At 35.5% G+C, this 25,176-nt stretch overlaps 1 protein-coding gene across 6 annotated transcripts in view; it reads right to left on the bottom strand.

Moving 5' to 3' along the window:
- Positions 1 to 25,176, bottom strand: part of PIK3CB (phosphatidylinositol-4,5-bisphosphate 3-kinase catalytic subunit beta) — a 186,012-nt gene that overhangs the window by 65,603 nt on the left and 95,233 nt on the right. For all 6 annotated transcript variants that reach the window (XM_058730016.1, XM_058730015.1, XM_058730011.1 and 3 more), the window contains exons 6-11: positions 22,237 to 22,416; positions 19,007 to 19,177; positions 17,280 to 17,357; positions 6,149 to 6,400; positions 4,252 to 4,348; positions 1,224 to 1,354 (exon numbers count right to left, since the gene is read on the bottom strand). In XM_058730016.1, coding sequence (XP_058585999.1) covers positions 1,224 to 1,354; positions 4,252 to 4,348; positions 6,149 to 6,400; positions 17,280 to 17,357; positions 19,007 to 19,177; positions 22,237 to 22,416 — 909 coding nt within the window. The remainder of the gene's footprint in view (positions 1 to 1,223; positions 1,355 to 4,251; positions 4,349 to 6,148; positions 6,401 to 17,279; positions 17,358 to 19,006; positions 19,178 to 22,236; positions 22,417 to 25,176) is intronic.

Consider the following 25,176-nt stretch of genomic DNA (forward strand, 5'->3'; position numbering starts at 1 on the left):
CACTGACAGATGTGGGGCTTGAATGGACCATGAGATCATGACCTGACCTGAAACCAACAGTCAGATGCTTAACCAACTGAGCTACCTCGGTGCCCCGAAAAGTTGCTTATGTCGATAAAGTTCAATTAAAATGAGAGTAAAGAAGAAACATTAGGTAACAAGTTTAATTTACATACTACTTTAGAAATCTATTCTATACAGGTCTGGTAGTACTGGATTTTAAAATACAATTGATTTGAATATTATTTAGTGTGATATCAAATGTATTTATTTATTTAAATTTTTTATTTCTTTTGAAAAACAGAGAGAGAGAGAACATGAGCAGGGGAGGGGGAGAGAGAGGGAGAGACAGAGAGGATCCCAAGCAGGCTCTTCACTGTCAGCAGAGACCGATGTGAGGCTCTAACATATAAACCGTGAGATCATGACCTGAGCCAAAATCATGAGTCGAATGCTTAGCTGACCGGTATATTATCAATTTTTAAGGGAAGTTTATTCTCACATAGATTAAGGAAATAAAATAAATTAGTTATTCTCTGAGAATTTGCTTCAAGATTTTCTCATAAAAATCAGCATCAATCACACGTGAAGCAATGATGCCAAGCCTGAAGATAAAACATATGACAACTTAGCTCTCTTAGAATATAAATTAGCAAAGCCCCATTTTCAAATCCACGAGATACCCTCTAGATTGCCAAGATAAGCAGTTTGTATACTAAGGAAATGTGTTTAGAAATGGAAGTCCTTGGTATAGATTCTACATAAATAACAGTACCTTAGGAAGTCTTCCTAATAGTAATATTCAACATAAATTATCTGTTCTTTGAATACCAATTCTAACAACAGCAGTGAATATATCTTTAATCCCTGAATATGCTGGGCAAGCTTCAAGGACGTTTCACATGCTCAGATTTACATATGAATGCATTTACAGCCGTTTTCAATTGAAAAGAACCTCAGAGAACCATTATAATTTCCTCATTTTATAAATGAGAAACCTGACTTCCAGAGATACTATGTTCCACCTGGTCAGTGATGAAGCCAAGACTAAGTAAGAGTTAGCTGGCTCCATGCTCAGTGGTCTTTCCACTGAATCAAGCTGACAACATATGTGACGTTTGGAAAGAAAAAGTTTTCGTAAAGTTTCATTATAAACATGTAGAGCCAAGAACTAACAATTCAATGATTTTCATACATAGTGGCCTTTAAAATAATTAGCTTACCTTATCAAAGGGAGGATAATAATAAGGTTGTTTTTTATTCTCTGGGAATTTGATATGCAAAGCTGTTGCATTTTCTGTATATGGATTTGTCTGAACAGTTCCCATTGGATTCAACATTTCTTCAAGTTCATCTAAAATATGCAAATAATTTTGATTCTTAAAAAATGTTTTTGAAACTAAACTAAAATTCTTAATAGATTTCAACCATGAAAATTATTTTTAAAGTATGTTACCTAAGGAATTTGTCAGATAATTTTATCAGTAAGCCTCTAATTTTCTGTTAATACTTGACACAAGAGTTGAATACGTTTACATACATCTCTAAAATGAGAAAGTTTACAAAAATTAATACGTACCTCACATCTTCCTTCAAATTTGGTAAGAATTCTCAATCTTGAAAAAGACTTAATTGGAATTGCTTCCCATCAAAATAACGTGACCAAAAAATTTTCCTAACTTCATCACATATAGGGATTTCTTATTTTCTGTGGTCACCACAGTACCCAAACTGTTATTTCTGAGGGTCATCAATGACATTCTTTTGAACAAACCTAATGCTATTTATGTTCCTAGATCATTCCATAACTGCTGATACAGTTAAACACCTCTCCAGTAGTCTCTGCAATACTCCATTCAAGTGGTACTGCTATAAACTGCTTCTTTCTTCAAGGCACTGCTCCCACACTCTAAAATGGTCCATTCACAGACTTGTGCATAGGCATCTTACATTTCAATGCTCTCATAAAACCCTGGAGTTCATATAACTTTCATTTCACAGATAAACTATTAAAAAGACATTAAACTCAAGATAAGAGAACAGAATTAGCAGTACATCCTCAAGTCTCCCGTCTGCAAACTAGTATGTCCTTCCTTACACTGATTTTTAGCAGTTGTTCTCTCCTAAGGAAACAAAAGATAAAAATCCATTGTGTCCAGGCCTAATATCCAGATACTATGCACACTCGAATTATTTACCAATGCTAGAAAATCTTCACAAAGTATTTGCAAGTTTCAGGTCCTGATCAATTCTTTGCTCATGTTTAATATCGTCAAATTTCATAGAAGGAAGCAATTCTCATCATTTATACACTTCTAAATCAGATTTCTCAGCAAATTAAAATCTTATACTTATGGTAGCATTATACTTCCTTGTCCCATAACATGCAATCTATCTAAAGTAAAATGTACCATTTTAGTATTCTTATCAGTCCCAAACATATAGAGGTAACCTTGCTTAAAAGGGGTTACAAAAAGGCACTCTAATACATTATAGAGAGTATGAATTGGTACAGTCTCTACTGGAGAGCAACTTGTGATTATTCATCAAAATTACAAATGTATTTACTTTTTTATTTTAAAATTCCAAGTTTTTATTTTTTTAAAAGTTTTTATTTTAATTCGAGTTAGTTAACATAGAGTGATTTATCAGTTTCAGGTGTACAATAACAAATGTATATATTCTTTAACACAATAAACCCATGTCTAGGAAATCTTACACAAATACCTACACATAAGCAAGGTTATTCATTGTAACACTTGCTTAAATTATCAAAAGGTAAGTCTACTTTAAAAAGCATCAGCAGCACTCTAGATAGATACATAAGGTTAAAAGGGCAAGAGCAGAACACTGCACAGAAAATGCTACTTTCTTTCAGAATGGAAAAAAAATAGAATATTTCCTAGTGCATACATGAAGAAATCGGGAAAGATATAAAAGCAACCAGAAATGTGATTATATACCCTATAGTGATGACCTAGGGACTCTAGATAATAGATTATTTGGGAAAAAAAAAAAAAAGACTATTTGTATTTCAGCCTCACTCCTACAGGGATAAAGCGACAATTCTAGAGTTGATACATGCAGAGAAAATGTGTTCATTTATTATTTTTCATGTTATATTTTGTTAGAGATGAAGTCAGGTTCATGGTATGCCAAGTTAATACTGTCCAAAATCATCAATTCTGCTAAAAATACAAGTCAAGTTGCTTGGTGATTCTGGAGAACATGTGTGAATCTAAATTAAGGTTTTGAAAGAAGTATAACTGCTGAAATGCATAACTTTTACTGTTATGACACTCACAGTTTCTCTTAAGAAATGCATAAATGCCTACTATTCTATATTTTGGGAATAACATGATTAATAAAAACTATTACAAGTATATGTAGGAAAGAGCAGAAATTAAAGAATATATATACACATAAAATATTAGAATATGAGGAGTTTTAAATACGTCTGTGAGGAACTGATTATCCAAAACCAGTTTCTCAGATGGCAACTACTAATAAATGAGTATTTTCAAACGTCTGTCACCCACAAAATAATTTTAAAATGCACGTAAGTTCACAATTTTATTAACTGTATTAATGAGCTATGAAGGCAGGGGAAAAAAAGAAAACCACTATTACAATGCAAAGCTTACACTAAAAACTTCCAACATTCAAAAAAAAGCAATATGGAATAATGGAAAGAGTCAAGCAATCTTTTGTATAAACCCTGGTTTTGAGCCAATTATGTACGACTGACCAACTTATCATCTCTGAGGTTCACTTTTCTCATCTGTAAAATGGAGATAAAACTATCTACCTTATTGGGGTGCTCTGCATAATATTTAAGAAATACAGACAAATTATAGCTCAAATTTCAGGTTAAAGCCAACTAAACACTTATTGTATTTTTACTATTCCTCCCATATTAGTGGATGTGCCTTCTATTAGTGCAGTAAATTCAGTACAACTAGGCGCAACAAAGGTTGTTATAAGACATTGTTTTTTAGGACAATTTCTCCAAAGCCTGCAAAAATAAAATGTTTAAAACAACAACATATTCATTAAGATAACAAATATATTCAGATATAAATCACTTTTTAAACATATTAAAACAATCTGTGGGAATCTGTTTTAGAAAGAATAATAAAGATATGAAATGAAGGTTTCTTTACTAAACTAAAAGAATAGTGAGTCATAAAGAAACAGTAACTAGTCCACATGCCAAAAGTTACGATTTAAGGATTAGGATATAAATCTTACCAGGAAATGAAGACCAGCTGTGCAATATTATGTCTCCAGATCTCAACTGTCCTTTAAAGTCAAAAACCATTGTATTTACCCATGCTACAGGATAATGCTGTTGAAAAAGATACCATTGCATAAATACGCTGAAAATGAACTTTAGCATGTAAATGTGTACATGCCCTTTGTTTCAAAAATTTAGTTCTAGAAATTGCTAGAGTTCCCGATGATTTCCAAAAAATCATCCAAAATGAAACAAGATATACATGGAAAAATGTTCAAGATCTTTACAGTGGTTCAAGAAAACTCTGAAAGCCAATTAATGTCTCATGATAAAATAACATATCCAAAAAACAGTATTTAATGTATAAACATTGCAAGTGATAAGGAATTTTTAATGATTCAAGAAAATATGCGTGATATAATGTCAGGCTGTATGTTTTAAGAGCTTTAAGCCTAAGTAAATCTTACGTAGGAGAAGGCAATGTATTCTGGTATTGTAGAATTTATTAATATTTCTAAAAAGGAAGTGCCAAGCTCACAGACTTACACAGGTATCTAGACCAATTAACTTGGTCACAATTTATCAAAAATACTCATAAATAGTCAAAAGCTTTTAGTAAAATTCTGTATCAGTGGAAGAAAAAACACTGAGGAAATAACTCTTCTGTGACTTTTACATCCTAAAATTTATTTTTTTTAACTATATGGTAATAGCCACAAGAAAAGCCTTGCATTCTCACAGTAAAAAATAAAGGATACAAATACACATACATAAATATAGTAACCAGTTTTTTAAAACAAGTATACAATTCATGCCTCCATGCCTTCTAAACTTATAAGAAAATGAAAAAGACCTGACTAAAAACAGGAAAAGGAAGATGAGAATATCAGAACAGGTACACCATTCCTTTTCCACAACCTCAAAATCTAACAAACTCCAAAAACTAAAGGTTTGTCCATAACTCATTTGACAGTGCAGGGCACCTAGGTGGCTCAGTCGGTTGAGCATCCATCTGACTTCGGCTCAGGGCATGATCTCGAGGTTCATGAGTTCCAGCCCCACATCAAGCTTGCTGATGTCAGTGTGTAGCCTGCTTTGGATCCTCTGTCCCCTCTCGCTGCCCCTCCCCACTCACGCGCGCACGCAAGCGCTCTCTTTCTCTCAAAAATAAACCTTAAAAAAAAAAAAAAATTTCACTTGACAGTAAAACATGGTCAGAAATGGCATGAACTTAACTGATACTCTTCATTTGTCTCATTCAGTATGAACAGTCACAGATTTCACTATTGGATACTGATGTGTTTGACTACAGATTTGTGCTCCAGATCCCACTGGGTGTGTTGAGTGAAGTGTGTTGTGTAATCTTTCTAAAATTCAAAAAATTCTGAGTGTTCAAGTATATGTGGCACCTAGAATTTTAGTTAAGGGACTGTGGACATATAATTTTTTAGATCTTTTCATTCATTTTTATCTGTATCTTTTTAAGTTTATTTATTTTGAAAGGGGGGGAATGAGTGAGGAAGGGGCAGAGAGAGGGGGACAGAGAATCTAAAGCAAGTTCTGTGCTGTGAGCACAGAGCCCGACCCAGGGCTCAAACTCACAAACTGTGAGATCATGACCTGAGCCGAAGTCGGACGCTTAAGTGACTGAGCCACCCAGGCACCCCACACCTCTCTCTTCTTAAAAGTATAATATTTATAATAGAACACTTACAGTAGGACATTTGCTAAAACAAATCTGACAGAAGAGAAAATAAATAAACAGAATATAAAAATGGATATTTATTGTCTTTTTAAAATCACTTCTTATGGACCAAAGTTATATGATAAAATTTCACTTATATTACTCAATTATTTCAAAGAGTCTTAAAATCATTTCATTATAAAAATTTTTCAGTAGTGCATAATTACCACTTTCCCAGATTTCCGGATGGTCTGATATTTAGAGGGATTAATAGTTTTAGTCGATTTTTTCGTTTTCACTTTATCCAAAACTGCATAAATAGCAAAACATAATCGAGCCATTCGTGGCAGGTCACAAATATTTATATCAAATTCCAGTGGTTCATTCCAAATGTGATCATTTTTCCCTGATATCTCTGAGCTTACGATGGTTTTACACAGGAGTTCGGTACCATGAAAAAGGCCAGCCCTGACATGAACCTATAATGAAGGAGACAAAAACAAACACAGATTTATGAACACTGTACTAATGAACACCTCTATTTTGAAGAAAAATCGTATATTGGGAGAAGGAGCATACCAACTCTAGGAAAAACCTTTTGTCCACAGAACCATCAGGCTATAATTAATCAGTAGATACTTCACTAAACTGTTATTTTAACCTATTTTTCACTTAATCCAAGAGGTCTCAATGTATGTATAAACAGATCTACAGAAACCAAGACCATAAATATAAAAACTATTACTATCATATGCTCACTTCCACTGACTTCATTTATTCGGGATCTTGTCTTACTCTTCTGCAAAACTGGAAAGGAAGTGATGGATGGAATGTCTCCCAAGTCTCTTCCTACATTTAAAAAATTTTTATTTCAGAGGGAGAGAGAGAGTGGAGGTGAGGGGCAAAGGGAGAGAGGGAGAGAGGGAGAGAGAGAGGGAGGGAAGGGGGGGAGAGAGAGAGAGAGAGAGAGAGAGAGAGAGAGAGAGAGAGAGAGAATGAATCTTAAGCAGGATTCAATCTTAAGCAGGCTCAGCATGGAGCCTGACATGGTGCTTGCTCCCACAACCCTGCAATCATGACCTGAGTGGAAATCAAGAGTCAGAGGTTTAACCAACTGAACCATCAGGTGCCCTTATTTTCTTACTTTGAAACCATCATCAAGCCTACACTGTGTACAAGCCTATACTGTATAAACTTAAATAAAAAATAACAAAATACAATATATACTCACTAAAAGCATATTCACATTTTGACAGTACAAAGAAATGAATACAAATAAAACTAGTTGTACTATGACAGTAAGAACATTGGTGACTTATCCTTAAGTTATTTTCAATTATATTTTATGTTATCGTTAAAATACTTTAAAATTGGGGCGCCTGGGTGGCTCAGTTGGGTAAGGGTCCAACTCTTGACTTGGGCTCAGATCATGATCTCTGTTATGAGATCAAGCCCTGTGTCAGGCACCGTGCCCAGCATGGAGCCTGCTTGAGATTTTCTCTCTCTCCTTCTGCCCTCCTCTGCTGGAACTCTCTTTCTCTCAAAAACAAACAAACAAACAAACAAACAAACAAACAAACAAACAAATAACACAAAATAAAATACTTCAAAAATATTATTCTAGAAAGCACCAAACAAAATAGCTGGATGATCTAAATTTAAGATCCTAAATACAAGCATAACACCAAATGCTCACAATCAATCTAAAACTTATAAAATTTAATGCAAATATGAGTGAAAATGGAAATCATTTTTTGTATTACTTTTTAAAAAACCATTCAAGGTTATCTGTTTTTAAACAGTGTCAAAAGAATAAACAAATAAAAAATAAACAGACATGGGGTGCCTGGGTGGCTCAGTGGATTGAGTGTCCGACTTTGGCTCAGGTCATGATCTCGCAGTCCGTGAGTTCGAGCCCCGCGTTGGGCTCTGTGCTGACAGCTCGGAGCCTAAAGCCTGCTTCGGATTCTGTCTGTCTGTCTGTCTGTCTCTCTCTCTCTCTCTCTCTCTCTGCCCCTCCCCTGCTCATGCGCTCTCTCTCAAAACTAAACAAACATTAAACAAATTTTTTTACATAAATAAAATAAACAGACTCTGTCAAGACTGAGTAGTCACAGCCTTAAACAACTTTTAAGTCTATGTCTACAGTACTTTAAATGATATTCCCCTGTGTTCCCTGAAATAAGGCAAAAAGTCTGGAGATTCTTTTTTTACTCTGTAAATTATATGATAATAATTACGAAGAAAGATTTATACAACAGCACTTTTAGGAAATCTTTGTATTTACATTTATGCTATGCTCAAAGTATCTAAACTATGAGACACTTACAATACTAGTATTTTTAAAGGCCAAGACAAAATAAGAATAATAATTACTTTATTCTGTAAAGAAAACTGCAATTGCCTATAAGAACCATAATTATTTTCTCCTAAGCAACTAAGAAATGGCCCTATCATGAAATGCTCAAAAGATGGAATTCAGTGTTAGTAAAATTGTATGGAAGATAGGAAGAGCACAAAACTTAAGATTTTGAAGTTTTCTTTTCCTCCCTGAGATACCTCAGGAAAACTGAGCATCAATTAATGAACACACAATGAATGGTAATTTTAGTTTATCAGGAGGTTAGGAAAGGTTCCATCACTATGCACTAGTCATTATCTTTTTCTTTTTTTTTAATCAGGAAAGTGCAAATCATGTTTATTTATTTTTGAGAAAAAGAGAGACAGAGTGTGAGTGGGAGGGGGCAGAGAGAGAGGGAGACACAGAATCCAAAGCAGGCTCCAGGCTCTGAACTGTCAGCACAGAGCCTGATGAGGGGCTCAAACTCACAAACCATGAGATCATGACCTGAACTGAAGTCAGATGCTTAACCAACTGAGCCACCCAGATGTCCCTCTTTTTTTTTTTTTTTTTTTAATGTTTATTTATTTTGAGGGAGAGCATGCTCACCTGCATGCAAGGGACGGGCCGAGAGAGAAGAGAGAATCCCAACCAAGCAAGGTAGAGCCTGCTTGGGATTCTCCCTCTCTCTCTCTCTTGTTCTCTCTCTCTCTCTCTCTCTCTCTGCCCCTCCCTCACACTCACCATCTCTTTCTCTCTCTCTCAAAAATAAATAACACACACACACACACACACACACACACACACACACACACACACACACACACAGAAATGTGTACTGATGCCTGTCAAAACAGGAGTCTGGAATTGAAGAAGTACCTAGGCTACAGGCAAAGGCTTAAGAATAATAAGCAAAGGAGGTACACTTTTTCAATTTTCTTACAAAGAGCATATCAGTAATTGTTTTCCAAGATGTGAAAAATCCAAATGAGAGGGGAAAAAAACTAAGCGGTGTTGAGGCAGGGCCCACATGCCTAAAGCAATCAATCCATCTGACCTCCGAGTTTCCTGACCTCAAAATCTCCACAGTACTTCCTCTCCTTCCCCTCTGCCCCACAAACCCAATCACATGCAGAATTTGACTTTCCCACACCGTAGCAACTCCAAATCACTAACTGCTACATCTCACTTTCTACCACTTCTCCTTCTAACTCACTCTGACACTCCCACAGGAAAATCCCCTTGCCCATTTTTAGCCTCATTTCAATGACCGACACCTCCCCTTCTTTCCCCATCAGATTTGTCCACCTTTGCCTTCCCCAAAACTCTCTGCCAATGCCGGTCTCTCCCTCTGTCACACACAACTGAGGTCCATACCCTGAATAAACCTAATCACTTGTCTCCTCTCCATACTACATGTTTTTGGGCCAACCAGCACCATGACTAACCAGTCTCAAATGTAAAATTATTGTTTCATCACTGCAAGAACATTTCTTACCATTACTTTAACTGCTGAAAACCTGCATAGCCATTTACTCTTCTATAAGATGAGCCTTCCTCACATTCAATAAAAATATTAAAAATTTTAAAGCCCTTATTTAAGCTCCCTTTTTTATCAGGTTTCTGCTACCTAAAGATGACATGCTGTGATGGATACCTCCTGTTGGTCAACCTATTCTATTGAGAAGTTATAGAACATTAGAACAATGAAATACTAGTCCATTATTATTTATAAGATAAGGAAAGCAAGTAATGAGGAAGATCAAATTATGTAGCTAATAAAAAAAGGAATCCAATACTCACCAAATATAGATAGATCACTGTTAATAAATTATGAAGTCAGATCACTGTTACTAAATTATGAAGTCACGTGGGTGGGGAAGATTGAAGATGGCAAATATGCTGGGATGAAGTAAAGGGGTTAAAGAGTATTTTTCTTCCAGAAAAATGCAGGTTATTTCATTTACACCAGATCCTCCACAAATCTCCATGTAAAGACGTAGGTGGGGGTAGGGTGGGGGTTTTCATCTATTCACACATGAACCCTGCTTATGAACGTCATGTCCCTAAGACTACTTTAATTCCACTATAGGCTCACCTGATGATCAAAGTATTTATGCTTGGATTTCATATCTATATCTGACCTTACATAGGCACAACAAAGTATTTGCTGCCTAAACCTTACCCAAAACCCAATCTGGGGAAAAAATATGCATTCAGAATTTCCTGAAAGACACACAGTACATTTATTTCTCTGGGAAGTTCAAATATTACCATTCAATTAAACATAAACCATCACATGGTTGAGTATAAAACTGAGAGGGAATTACTTTTGTCTCTTACAGAATAACTTTTCCTCAATTGTACTTAATATTATATTTTAAATCTACCCAGTGAAAGATTCTATAGAAGAAAGATATGTGAAACGTTATTTTACCTACTGTAAAGATGCTGGCATGAGTGTTGATGCCCACTTTACTTCCCACTGTGTTTCCTTCATAAGGAGCCACAAATATCTCTCAATTTACAATAGTATCAGGATGAGCTACAAACACATGAATGACTAGTTTATCTTAAGAGAATCTGAATATTACAACTGATCATGTTTTCTTTGCTTTGACCATGAGGTATACTACAAGAAAGCAAAATATGTAATCCAACATCAAGCAGTTACAGAGGATCTTACTATAATACATACTTACCGTGAATCTTGCTCCTGACTTTTGACTATCAAATATTCTCAATTATTTTTTAAAAAGTCAAAATTTTGTATAGGGTTTGTGTGCGTGCGTGCGTGTGTGTGTGCACGCATGCTGAGAGAAAGAGAAATGGAGACAGATCAAGTACATGTACACTTAGCTCTTACATTTGTGAAGATTCAATAAATCATAAGTAAAACAAAACATACAAAAAACACATTCTGGGGGCGCCTGGGTGGCTCAGTCGGTTAAGCGTCTGACTTCGGCTCAGGTCATGATCTCGCGGTCCGTGAGTTCGAGCCCCACGTTGGGCTCTGTGCTGACCACTCAGAGCCTGGAGCCTGCTTTGGATTTTGTGTCTCCCTCTCTCTCTGCCTCTCCCCTGTTCATGCTCTGTCTCTCTCTGTCTCAAAAATAAATAAACGTTAAAAAAAATTTAAAAACAAAAACAAAAAAACAAAAAACACATTCTGTATCTTTTGTATGATAGGATGTAAGGTAGGAATTTCAGGATAAAAGTGACATTCAGTTCTTACTTTCGGTGACCCTGAACAGTTATAAGTCTTATGAATTCTATTACCTTTTACATATGAAATAGTTTATTCAAAAAATAACAAGTAGACTATAAAGAAATAAATGTTTCTCAACGTTTTTGTGATAAAAACCAGCTACTTACAATAAATTGCTGAACTGGAAAAATGTTAGCATCTCTTGGTTTTGACAATTTTTGAGAATAAAAACATATAGGAGTCCACTACATAATTACTCAATAAATGTTAGCTAGTATTAAAAGAACCAAAACAAAAACTGCTAGTTATAATTCCATCAACCAACTTCTAACAGAATTGAGATCTAAGGAATGAAGTAAAACTATGGATCAGCTGGATATAAAGGTAAAAAAACGCAAGTATAATGAACTTGAAAAGTTCTGTACTAACTATAAACAAGAATAGCAAAGGGTATGATCTAGAAAAAAAATAATAATAAAGACTCTAACCAAGACATGGTAATAATAAAAAAAGAGACCCAGCATATTCTGAAAAAGTGTTGAAATATTACTCATTATCTAATTATAATTAGTCAAAGTGTGATTTAAGACCAAGTCATTAAGATTATATCTACTTGAGAAATCTAGTAATTCACTAAAATGATTCAAGTTGATACCTAGTTAAAAATGAACAAGAGGGATGCCTGTGTGGCTCAGGTCACGATCTCACGGTTCATGGGTTCGAGCCCTGTATCGGGCTCTGTGTTGACAGCTCAGAGTCTCCCTCTCTCTGTGCCCCTACCCTGTTCATGCTCTGTCTCTCCCTGTCTCTCAAAAATGAATAAATGTTAAAAAAGAAAAAATTTAAAAACAACAAACAAGAGTACTAAAAATGACCTACACTTAAAATTAAACAAAACAAAAAAACCCCACGTGTTTTCGGAACTTAGAATCTCCCATGATAGCAGACATGAAAAACTATACTCTGAACTTGTATCAAATGGAATTTTGTCAAAATTGTCCCATTTCCTGATCCTTGGTCTGAATCATCTTCAAGGTTTGAAAAGTAAAGAATTTTGGAGCACCATCATGCTTAATACAGTCATGTTTTATTGTCCAACTTCAGTAAACTTCCAAGGAAACCCTTTTTGCACAAGCCCCAAAACATGCGGAGAGCAAGAGAAGGTAGGCTTTAGCATGCAGAGAACTTCCCCACTCTGCTACAGCAAAGAGGATAGACTACATTCCTGAACTCAACAATTAAACATGTTTCTGTGTTGGGCAAGACATGAAACTTTTCCCAACACTGCACCTAATTTCCTTCTTGTTCAGTAATAATGGCCAAAATCTACTACTTTCTGCCTGTACATACTAGCCACAAAAAAATGTCAGTGATATGAATAGTCTGAAATTCCCATAGTTTCATGGAATGCATCACTTTGTAAAGCAGATCTGTTCTGGCTTTTGGAAGGAATGTTATGCTACCTTTAACTAAGAAAATGAAGATGTTAGAGATCGTTACATTAAAATGTATTAATTCATAGCACAAGTATTTATTTAGTGTTCCTGGCACTGAAATGAAAAGAGAAAAACGTTAAGGTAGTTTCTTTCTTCAGGTTATATATATTTTATGGTTTTTAAAAAAAATTTTTTTTTAATGTTTATTCATTTTTGAGAGCATGAGTGGGGGAAGGGCAGAGAAAGAGGGAGACACAGAATTAGAAGCAGGCTCCAGGCTCTGAGCTGTCAGCACAGAGCCCGACACGGAGCTCAAACTCACAAACCGTGAGATCATGACCTGAGTTTAAGTTGGATGCTTAACCAGCTGAGCCACCCACGTGCCCCTATTTAAAATTTTTTTTTTAATGTTTACTTATTTTTGAGAGGTAGAGACAGAGTGAGAATAGGGTAAGGGCAGAGAGAGAGGGAAACACAGAATTCACAGCAGGCTCCAGGATCTGAGCTGTCAGCACAGAGCCCGATGCAGGGCCTGAATCCACGAACTGTGAGATCATGACCTGAGCCGAAGTAGGACGCGTAACCAACTGAGCCATCCAGGTGCCTCTGATCATATATTTTAATAGTCTAAATATAAGAGTGCTGAGAACCACATAACTAGTCCGGGCAGTGTTAGGATATTGGACTAATAAGTGTGATATCAGATGTACCTAAACTTAAAATTCTGTGTTTATCCAATTTCTGGTTCATTTGAGTTTCTTGAATCTGTTATGTCTTTTACCAACTTTGGAAAGCTCCCAGTGAGAATTTCTTTAAAAAGTTTTTCTGAACTATATTCTTTTTCTTTCTGAAATTCAGATTACCTTCTGATGTTCAACCTTCTGATACTGTTTGACTTTCTGATATTGATGCACGGTATATGAGGCTATAAAGAGTTTTTTCTCCCTCAATCATTTTTCTCTATTTTGTTCAAAATGAAAATTATTTTTATTAATCTTGAAATCACTGACTTTCCCTTCTCATTACATTTCTACCACTGAGTCCATTCAATGACTTTATAAATTATAAGCTACTGTATTTTTCAGTTCTAAATTTTCCAAACGGTACCTATTTTATCTTCTATTTCTTGGCTGAGACTTTCCACTTTTCCATTCTATTCAATTGTGTTTGCCCTTACTTGCAGCATTTTTATAAGTGACTTAACATCTATGTCATCTCAGCACTGACACCTGTTGATTATCATCATGCACACAACTTGATATCATCCTAGTTCTTCATATGCCAATTAATTTTAAATTGCATCCCAGACCATTCTGACCACTATGTTATGGGACTCCAGGTTTTGTTTATATCTTACAGAAAATGTTAATATATTTTAGCAGACAATGATTAGGTTCAGACTCCATGGTGCAACAAGCCCCTTGAAGCTATGGTTCTAATACCAATTCAGTCAAATTATTTACAGAGCTATTGGATCTGTCCTATGTGTGCAGCATACAGTGACCAGACTGAGACCTGGGTGGTAGTTTATGCTACAGTTCATTTCTCAAAGTGTGTTGGCAGTTAAGACTCAGATCCACATATGTACAGTTTAGGAATAAACCTGTAAGCATAAACAGCTTAAAGGGGTTGCTCTCCTAAGCTCCTCCCACTCTCCAATCATCCAAGTACTTTTTGGTTGCCTGGGGCTCCCCTTTTTTTAATCACCCAGCCAGAAAGCTGAGGCCTTATTCACCCACACTTCCTAGAACTATGCCAAATAGCACAAGAGAAAAGGAGAAAGGAAAACAAAAAAGCCAGTGAGGATCTGCCCCATTCTCCTGATACTACAACTCTTCTAAACATAGAGGAAGGTTCAACTCTCTGCATTTTAGCCTGTCCCCACTGCTGTTGCTGCTGCCACTACCACTGCCACCACTGCTACTAATGCCACAGAACTTGTTAGAAACTGGGGCAAATGAGAACAGAGAAAACAACAAGAAACAAATAATAGAGGGGAAAAGTGGGGAGATCCTCACTCTCTCTCAGAGTTAGAAGACCTCTTTCCCGCTAGAGCTATAACCAGAGGGCTTCTTGAGCTCTGTGTGCACTAGTGTCATCTTCTAGATTTGAGACAGCACTGAATATGAATATGCATACCTGAAAAGTGAAACACCACAAGGCTAGGAAAAGACTGATCAGAAAGCTTTATGCTACAGAATTCTAAGCACACTTAAAAGGTCAAAAGACAGACTTCACTCACATGAGGACTTTAAGAGACAAAACAGATGAACATAAGGGAAGGGAAACAAAAATAATATAAAAACAGGGAGGGGAACAAAACAGAAGAGACTCATAAATATGGAGAACAAACTGAGGGTTATGGGAGGGATTGTGGGAGGGGGGATGGGCTAATGGGTAAGGGGCATTAAGGAATCTACTCCTGAAATCATTGCTTCACTATAAGCTAACTAATTTGGATGTAAATTTTAACAAATAAAAAATAAAATTTGAAAAAAAAAAGGTCAAAAGATATTCAAGTGCCAGCCAGGGAGAATAGTGAATCTTCACTGAACACCTAGGATTTTCACTACAAACTGTAGAGAATCATGTGCCCCATAGGATCTCTGGGTCTGTGAATATAATGGATTCACTCCTGTGATTAGGTTATACTATTTGACACAGCTAACTTTGAAGAAGGGAGATATTGGTGACCCATCAAAAAAGGACGAGGCTCTTCCCCGCAAGAGATTCAAAATGTGGGAAGAATGTGATGCTTGACAAATTCTCCATTTCTATAGAGTTAAAAATAGAGCCACAGAGCCAGGCTTGAAAGATGCCTCTATTAACTAACAGCAATCCCCAGTCAATCCCCTGCCAAGACCCAGCAAGGCAATGAGGACCTCAGTTCTACAACTTCCAGGAACTGAATTTGACCAATAACTTGAATCACCCGGGAAGCAAATTCTTCTCCAGAGTCTTCAGAAGAAATACGACCTAACACCTGGATTTCAACCTTGTAAAACCATAAGCAGAAAACCCAGTCACACCACACCTAGACTTCTGACTGACAGATATACAAGCTAATAAATACGTATTCAAGCTGCTAGGTTTGTGGTAATTTGCTAAACAGCAATAGAAAACTAATTTAAGGGGCTATTATGAACGTAATAATTTAACAACTTAAATACTTCAGAAAACAAAAATTATCAAAACTGACACAAAAGAAATAAAAATATGACCATATATCCATTAAAGATATTAAATTCCTAATTAAAAACCTTCCCACAAAGAAAACTCTAGGGTCAGATGGCTTGGAGTAAATCTTACCAAACATTTAGAGAAGAAATAATACCAATTCTATATAAACTTATTCAGAAAATTAATAGGAGGAAGGCTTCTCAAGTCAATTTGGGGAAAAAAGATCAATAACTGTTTTCATGACTGGCATTTAAATTTTTTTACCTGTTGCAACAATCATGTTCTACTTTTGCAACTGGACACAAATTAATAAGGAAAGTTTAAATAAAAGAAAAAACAATTACCACTAAAACAGAAAACAAAGGCCAACTGGTCATAAACACACTCATTAAAAATTAAAACCTAGCTGAGAATGTAAAAGCAAAAAAAAAGCCCTATTTTAATGACAGCTAACTAAAGGATCTTTAAAGTCCATTTATAAAAGCAAGTCACTGGTAATCTTTGGCAAGATGCTCCTGAATATGTCCTCATGCCAGCAAACATCTCAAACTAAGTGAATCTCTTTCTTGGATCACAAAACTATTCACTTAATTTCCTGCCAAGCAAAATAGGGGAAAATGCATGCTTTACACTTTAAGACAAAATGCCTTGTTAAGTCTTTACTTAATTGTATGGGTCTTACTTAATTGTATGTAAGTCTTTATTTATTGCATGCAATAAATCTCCATGTGTTAACAACTTGTGGTCCACAATGTAGTCATCTATTTTCTTCCAGGAAATGGTATTACATTTTCTCTGTGTTCAGCAAGTTTAAAAGAAAAAAAAAGGGGGGCTGAAAAAGGAGGCTGGGTGCAGCTCTAACAAGGCTGACAAACGAGAGTTAAGCTTGCATAGGAACCTGGGACCTATAGTTTTGTCGTAAACTGTACCTGAATTCCTGATCTAAAGCAAGTTCTTTTACATAATACATCAGGGGAAAATGTCACTTTATCCAGTACATCTCCAACTATTCAAAGAATACTTTAAGACAAAAATTCTTAATTGTCTTACATTAAGTCGCCATATTTTATCCTGTGCAATTGACCGATATACCTAAAATTTAATCTCCAATGTGAGATTCCTTATGTGTATCAGTAAATTATTCAAATAATGCAGCAGATTAAAAAAACACTCAAATCTTAACAAGTACTCACTTTTACACTTTCTTCTGTGTTAAGTTTATTTCCCTTAACCAAGACAATTTGGAAAGGGTTGTTATTTTCCCAAACATGCTGCAAAAGAATGAAATAGAGTATTTTAATTAAGGAAATAAATATTCTATGCTAGCAATGAAATCATCTTACCTGTTCTCATGTCCATTGACAAAATAACAAAAATAGACCTCTGAACTAACAACTGAAAGTCACATGTACTAAAATAAGCACCACAACCGTTAGCACTTTGTTCTTAGGCAAAACACTGGCAGCATTTCAATACTGTTAAGAAAGTGACTATATTAAGCACCATAAACAAATAATATTAAAGCTCTGGATGAATTAAGAATTGACCATTTAGGGGTGCCTGTCCAACTTCGGCTCACAGTTCGTGGGTCTTAGCCCCACATCGGGCTCTGTTGTCAGGAGAGAGCCCACTTCGGATCCTCTGTATCCCTCTCTCTCTGCCCCTCCCCCACTCTCAGTCTCTCTCCCTCTCTCAAAAATCAACATTAAAAACAATTTAAGAATTGATCATTTGGGGCACCCGGATGGCTCAGTCAGCTGGGTGACCGACTATGGCTCCGGTCATGATCTCGCCATTTGTGAGTTCAAGCCCCGCGTCGGGCTCTGTGGTGACATCTCAGAGCCTGGAGCCTGCTTCAGATTCTGTGTCTCCCTCTCCTCTTCACGCTCTCTCTCTCTCAAAAATAAATAAACGTTAAACAAAAAATTTTTTTTAAATTGACCATTTAAATATACAGTTAATATCTTAATCCTCAACAAGAGAGATTAAATATACAATCTGTTAAAACTGAATAACTATTGAAAAATGTTAACTGTTCCAATTGATAAACAGAAATTTAAGATTTGTTTTATATAAATATATTACATTCTGGAAAAGATGGTATTTTTGATATATTTAAATTCTAAAAGTATTCAGTAAGAAGGTGGCAAGTTATACCAAAAACACTCTCATAGCTAAGCTGATAGAAATGAACTATACCAGTAAACCAACTATTTCTGCACGTCTAACTTTTCTACTAGAAAGTCTCAAATTGCTCCCTGAAGTCTATGTTTAGCTGTAATCTCAAGAAATTTTTAATTTGGTGACATTTTTCTGTGGCACCAAAAGAACACCAAAACCAGAAATAACATATTTATATTTATATGCAGCTTGCGCTGAGGAAAAAGGATAGTAGTTAGGAAGATAATTACAAAGAAAGAAAGAAAGAAAGAAAGAAAGAAAGAAAGAAAGAAAGAAAGAAAGAAAGAAAGAAAAGAAAGAAAAGAAAGAAAAGAAAGAAAAGAAAGAAAAGAAAGAAAAGAAAGAAAAGAAAGAAAAGAAAGAAAAGAAAGAAAAGAAAGAAAAGAAAGAAAAGAAAGAAAAGAAAGAAAAGAAAGAAAAGAAAGAAAAGAAAGAAAAGAAAGAAAAGAAAGAAAAGAAAGAAAAGAAAGAAAAGAAAGAAAAGAAAGAAAGAAAGAAAGAAAGAAAGAAAAAGAAAGAAAAAGAAAAAGAAGAAAGAAAGAAGGAAAGAAAGAAAGAAAGAAAGAAAGAAAGAAAGAAAGAAAATTACCAATAAATGGTAATTGATCTTTGTCAAATCTGCATTGGTTTTCACAGAAGGAAAAATCAATAGAGAAAATATGTGTGAGGCTGAAGCACATAACCTAAAACAAAATCACATGCTTTTGGGGGTTACCAAAAGTTCACACATGAAACTTACAGAAATAATTCGCATTTTCTTTGGTGGTAAAGGAAGAGGAAAGTTTGATGAATTTCTATTTATGGCAGCTTCTATGGCAATCATTTCCTGTTCATACATCTTCTTGATCTTGCAACATTCCACAAGCATAAAATGAGGCAATGTTCTATTCATTACACAGTTCCGGATATACTACAGTGGCAAGGAAAGAATAAGGTAAGGATTTTCAAGCAAATACTTAAATCAAGGGGTACCTGGGTGGCTCAGTCGGTTAACAGTCCAAATCTTGATCTCTGCTCAGGCCTTGATTTCAGGGTTGTGAGTTCAAGCCCTGCCACACCCACCCATCACCCAGTGTGGAGCCTACTTAACAAAAACAAACAAAAACGTAAATTGATAGAAGAATAAAATTAAGATGAACACCACTATATCAAATGTACTGTAAAAATATATCTTAACTCAACATCAAGAATATGAGAAATTAAAATCACAACATAAAATAGCCACCATTAATTGAACACCTAAGAACATAAGATTATTTATAGCTAATTTTCCTAACAACCCTATAAAAGATATTTTCCTCTTTTTAATACATGAAAGGAAAATCAGAAGAGCTGAGTTACATTCCTGGCATCTTTATACCTGGTATCTTTAAATCTATCTTTTTGTTTGTTTGTTTGTTTGTTTGTTTGCTAAACCCCGAAGAAACATGCACCTCAGTGTAGATGTTTTGCCTTTTCTTTGTGCTTAATACAGGACAGTTTGACCTATTGGCTCACCTTTCTAGGGGTGGAACTTGATCGGGAGAGACTGTGATATCACAGTGCAAGCTTTGACCAATCAGTCAGGACAAGTGAACATGTAGTACACATGTGGCCATTTCTTCACATCCTGAGGTAGTCAACTTAGACTTTCTGATGGATCCCTGAGGGAAACCTGGTACCTTTACAGCACAGGGCTCCAGACAACCATTACTATCTTCCTTTTAAAAACATACTGGTCATCTGAGCTTGATGCTTTGTTTTATTTCAATGAGACCAGGATGACTCTCCAAAGGCATATAAGAAAAGGAGGGGCGCCTAGGTGGCTCAGTCAGTTAAGCGTCCGACTTCGGCTCAAGTCATGATCTCACGGTTCGTGGGTTCAAGTTCTGCACCAGGCTCTGTGCTGGCAGCTGGCAGCCTGGAGCCTGCTTTGGATTTCTGTGTTTCCCTTCTCTCTGCCCCTCCCCGGCTCACGCTTTGTCTCTCTCAAAAATAAACATTTAAAAATTTTTTTGTTTTAATAAAAGAAAAGAAAAAAAAAAGAAAGAAAAGGAGTGGTTATTCACATTACCAAGATTCCTAACAAGCTGAAGAGAAAGAAACCTAATGTATTCCTCAGAAGAATAAATTTCATATACAGACAAAGTGTGATTCAACATATTGTATTCAATTCAGAACCAAGAAATACAATTTTTTGAAATTAAAAAAATTCCAGAATTGTACGTAATTGGCAGTTAGATGGTATTGTGCTAAATATATTCAATAAAAAATTTTTCACTATGAAATATGTATCATTCCACTCCTTCACATTCCTTTGAGTACATGGTATATTTTCTCTTTCACTATGACCCTGTACAAAAATGTATACAAGCCTTTGTTTCTCTTTATAACAAATCCTAGTTTGAATAGAACAATATACCCTCCACTAATTAAAGTTTTAAAAAAAGTGTTAAAGAAGCAGAAGGCTACTTAAAGGATGGCAAAACATAAAGAAGTTAACACTCCTATGCTACCACCAAATACTTTTCATCTTCCTTCTTCGTCTCATAGGCTAGAGTTCAAGTGTTGACTGTTAGAATGCCATAGCTCTCAAAGCAGAGAAGTTATAACTGCTTCTAGACCTTCTACCTACTAAACCACAAGAATTGAGGGCCATGCTAAAAATCTGAAAAGAAAGGTATAAAATCCTCTATTAGCCGCTAATATATCACAGCTCCTTATTCTCAAACAGACATCACTTAATGTTTAGCATGTCTCTATCCCTCTTGCTTAAAACAAAACAATAAAAATCACAAATAAGAATAAACACATATCTTTATAAAATCCTGTTACTATTTACCCCTAACTTGGCATTTAGCATTATTCTTTATGTAATGACCATTTTTTAGTCTCCAAATTCAATTGCAACAAAAATATCTTCAAGTTCCTTGAAGTCAAAGCCATGATTCTATCCTTTAAAAGGACAGTGGTTGGGGAGGAGTACTGCACTGCTTTTATCTTATTTAAACTTCATTTTATTCGACAAACAATCTGAGGCACTATAAGTCAATTCATGATTGCATGGAAATAGGAATGTCAAACACAGAGGAAGTCTTTTGAGGATGTCCAGACCTAACCCTTACAAAATTCCTACCATATGTGGAAGAAACAAATAAGGGAGGGGAGGGCAATTTTACATATTATACATATAGTAATTATATATATAAATATATATATAACCTATAAAAGAAACTGAAAATTTTTCTATTCACAATGAAAATTTATAAGTTTTTATACAATTTATGTAGTGACCATTTAATCAAAATATCTTGTTTTTTACTTCCCGCAGAATATTTTCTATCTAAATCATCATGTTGGGGTTTCTGGGTGGCTCAGTCAGCTAAAATTCCGACTTTAGCTCAAGTTATGATCTCACAGTTCGTGAGTTCTAGCCCCACATCAGGCTCTCTGCTGAGAGCTCAGAGCTGGGAGCCTGCTTCAGATTCTCGGTCTCCCACTCTCTCTACCCCTCCCCCACTCACACTTTGTCTCTCTCTCTCTCTCTCAAAAATAAACATTAAAAAAATGTTTTAAGCCTTTCTTTTAAAAAAATAACAAATCATTATGTTTACATGATAAAAAAGTAGGCAGCTATAGCAAATTTTATTAAGAATTCATAATGCTACAGGAAACTATGATATAACACTGAAACAACCAAAAAAGTAGAAAGCAAACATTTAGAAACAAACATTAAACATACAATCATTATACCAAAAATATTTATAACCTTAAGTAAAATGACAAAAACATGCCAAAATGTTAACAATGGTTATCTCAGAGGTAGGTAGGATTATGAATATCTATTATTTAATTCTGTATAATTTTCTATAGGTTCTAAATACTCTAAATGTGACAACACATTTTTATCAGAAATTTAAATTATTAAATGCACACACACACACACACACACACACATATCTCTGGTAAACTGACGGTGAATACACATACCTGGAACTGAATTAGTGGGTGATCACCAAACACATATTCTACTCGCCCACTGACTTGTAACACATAGTCATACGGGCTAACTTCATCTTCTTTCCCATGAATAGTCAAACGTTTTTGGATTGCCAGTTCATTTATTTTGATAGGATTCATATTAGGAGATATTTGAAAGCTAAACACATCCTAAAAAGGGGAGTAGAAAAAAGGAACAATTTTATACTTGTGCTGAAAAAAATCACTCTTCACATTTGTACTTACTACTACATTGGATATAGCCATACATAATATCCACATATGTGTATATATCTAATGTTACATAAGTATATCCTTCACATTTAACATTCCAGTACATCTTCCTATTTTCTCTTTTAATTTTTTTTTTTTTAATTTTTTTAACGTTTATTTATTTTTCAGACAGAGAGAGACAAAGCATGAATGGGGGAGGGTCAGAGAGAGAGGGAGACACAGAATCTGAAACAGGCTCCAGGCTCTGAGCAGTCAGCACAGAGCCCGACGCGGGGCTCGAACTCACAGACCGCGAGATCATGACCTGAGCCGAAGTCGGACGCTTAACCGACTGAGCCACCCAGGCGCCCCTCTTTTAAATTTTTTTAATGTTTGTTTATTTTTGAGAGAGAGACAGAGACAGAGAGAGACAGAGAGACAGTGCGAGCGGGAGAGAGGCAGAGACACACACAGAATCTGAAGCAGGCTCCGGGCTCTGAGCACTCAGCACAAAGCCCAACGCAGGGTTTGAACCCACAAACCACGAGACCATGACCTCAGCCAAAGTTGGCCTTAACCAACTGAGCCATCAAGGCACCCCTCATGTTTTCTATAAGGATTTTTTTAATGTTTATTTATTTGAGAGAGAGAGAGAGAGAGAGAGAGAGAGAGAATATGAGCAGGGGAGGGGCAGAGAGGGAGACACAGAATCTGAAGCAGGCTCCAGACTCTGAGCAGTCAGCACAGAGCCCAAAGTAGGGGTCAAACTTCCAAACTTCAAGATCATGACCTGAGCCGAAGTCAGATGCTTAACCAACTGGGCCAACCAGGCGCCCCTCCTGTTTTCTAAATATAATGTGTCCAGGGGCACCTGGCTGGCTCAGTCAGCACAGCATGCGACTCTTGATTTTGGGGTTCTGAGTTCAAGCCTTACGTTGGATGCAGAGATTACTTAAAAATTAAAAAAAATAAAATAAATAAATAAATAAATAAATAATTTTTAAAACGTGTCCCATCAAATTTGTTAAGAGTTGATGGTCTGCAAGTCATCTTACACTACACAAAGTACCACAGATCCCACAGGTCACACTAATATTTAACTAAAGTTTATCATTAGAAAGTTTATCAAACGCATTTCCCAAATATCTTTCTTTAAAAATGACACCAAAAACCTGCAGTTGTTCAAATTTAGTTAAACTGAGAATTTTATGTTGTCACTGGTAACAAGAGATGTATACTTTACAATAATTAAACTTAAATGAACAGTTCTGTCCAATTTTATAACATATAAAAAGAAACAAAAGAAATTTTAATTAATGAAAAATGAAGATACAGTAGGGACTGGATATTATCAAAACTGCTCATCATAAATCCCAAAGGTACAGACAGTAAAGATTATCTAATAACACCTGGAAATTCTCAAAAGCTAGCAAAATAATTTCACACCACATGATCACATACCAAAGGATATAAGAAAATTCACCATCTCCAAAGGCAGCTAACTGCTACTCTGGACAAATGTGATTGTTAGAGAATCCCCTGTACTGACCAGAGACGGATTCTACAATATTTCTAACAAGTTAAGTCATCTCCCTTTTCCACAAGGTACCTAAAATTCCAACTTTTTAAATATGAACTTACTGGATATTCCAATCTATTTTCTCTAGTATTTTTACCCCTTTTCTCTTGAATTTTCTATATGAGTTGTTACTATAGGCATCAAAGCACATGAGCTAGGATCCACAGAGTCATATGAGGACTCATGATTCCACTTTCCTCCCTCACCTGACTTCCCACTAAGATACCAATGATCTTACAATCTAATGGGTTGCCAACTGTTCACCTCCCCATTTCCAGTAATACTCTTCTACTTCAGCAATGCTTCATGTTTATCCTAAAGAGAAATATAACTTCTTATTTAATCCCCTTGCACTATCTACCTTAAAACTAACCTTCATCTAGCTTAAAAGCAATCTATCTTTAAAAAAAGAGTCACATCGGGCTCTGTGCTGACAGCTCAGAGCCTGGAGCCTGCTTTGGATTCTGGGTCTCTCTCTCTCTCTCTCTGCCCCTCACCCACCCTCTCTCTCAAAAATAAAAAAAAAAAATTTTTTTAACTTTAAAAAGAGAGTCACAAAGAGATATGATACTGTTTTTTAACATACTACAAATGGTCAGAACTGTCTAAAGCAATGCTACCCAAAAAAACTCTTTAGTAATAGATATATTCTATTCTGTGCTATCCAATAAAAGTCACTAGCCACAGTGGCTCTTGAGAACTTGATATATGGCTATGAAAAGAAATGAATTTTAATTTTACTTGATTAACTTAAATTTAAAATTAAATATACACATGTGGCTACTGATTACTGTATTATATAGCACACATCTGGATAATGCCTCAGCAGCTTAATACATCATAAAATTATTCTAGGATTCCCATTTACCCTCTATTTCATACACTGAGAAACACAAAACTGGAGAACACTCTCATTATCAGATAGCAAGAAGCTACAGAAAAGACCAGAAATCAGAACTGGGCTTGAAAAACTGCAGATACTGGAAGTAATACTTAGAAAATAAAATAAATATGGTTGGTATGTTTCAAGAATTAAAGACGGTTTGAAAATGAATAAAGAGCAAATATATCTGAAGAAGAATCAAACAGAACTCCAAGAAATAAAACACAATTAAGTGAAATTTGAAACTCAATGAAAA

This window comes from Neofelis nebulosa, chromosome 5 (genome assembly GCF_028018385.1).
Source record: "Neofelis nebulosa isolate mNeoNeb1 chromosome 5, mNeoNeb1.pri, whole genome shotgun sequence".
NCBI classification, from domain to species: Eukaryota; Metazoa; Chordata; class Mammalia; order Carnivora; family Felidae; genus Neofelis; species Neofelis nebulosa.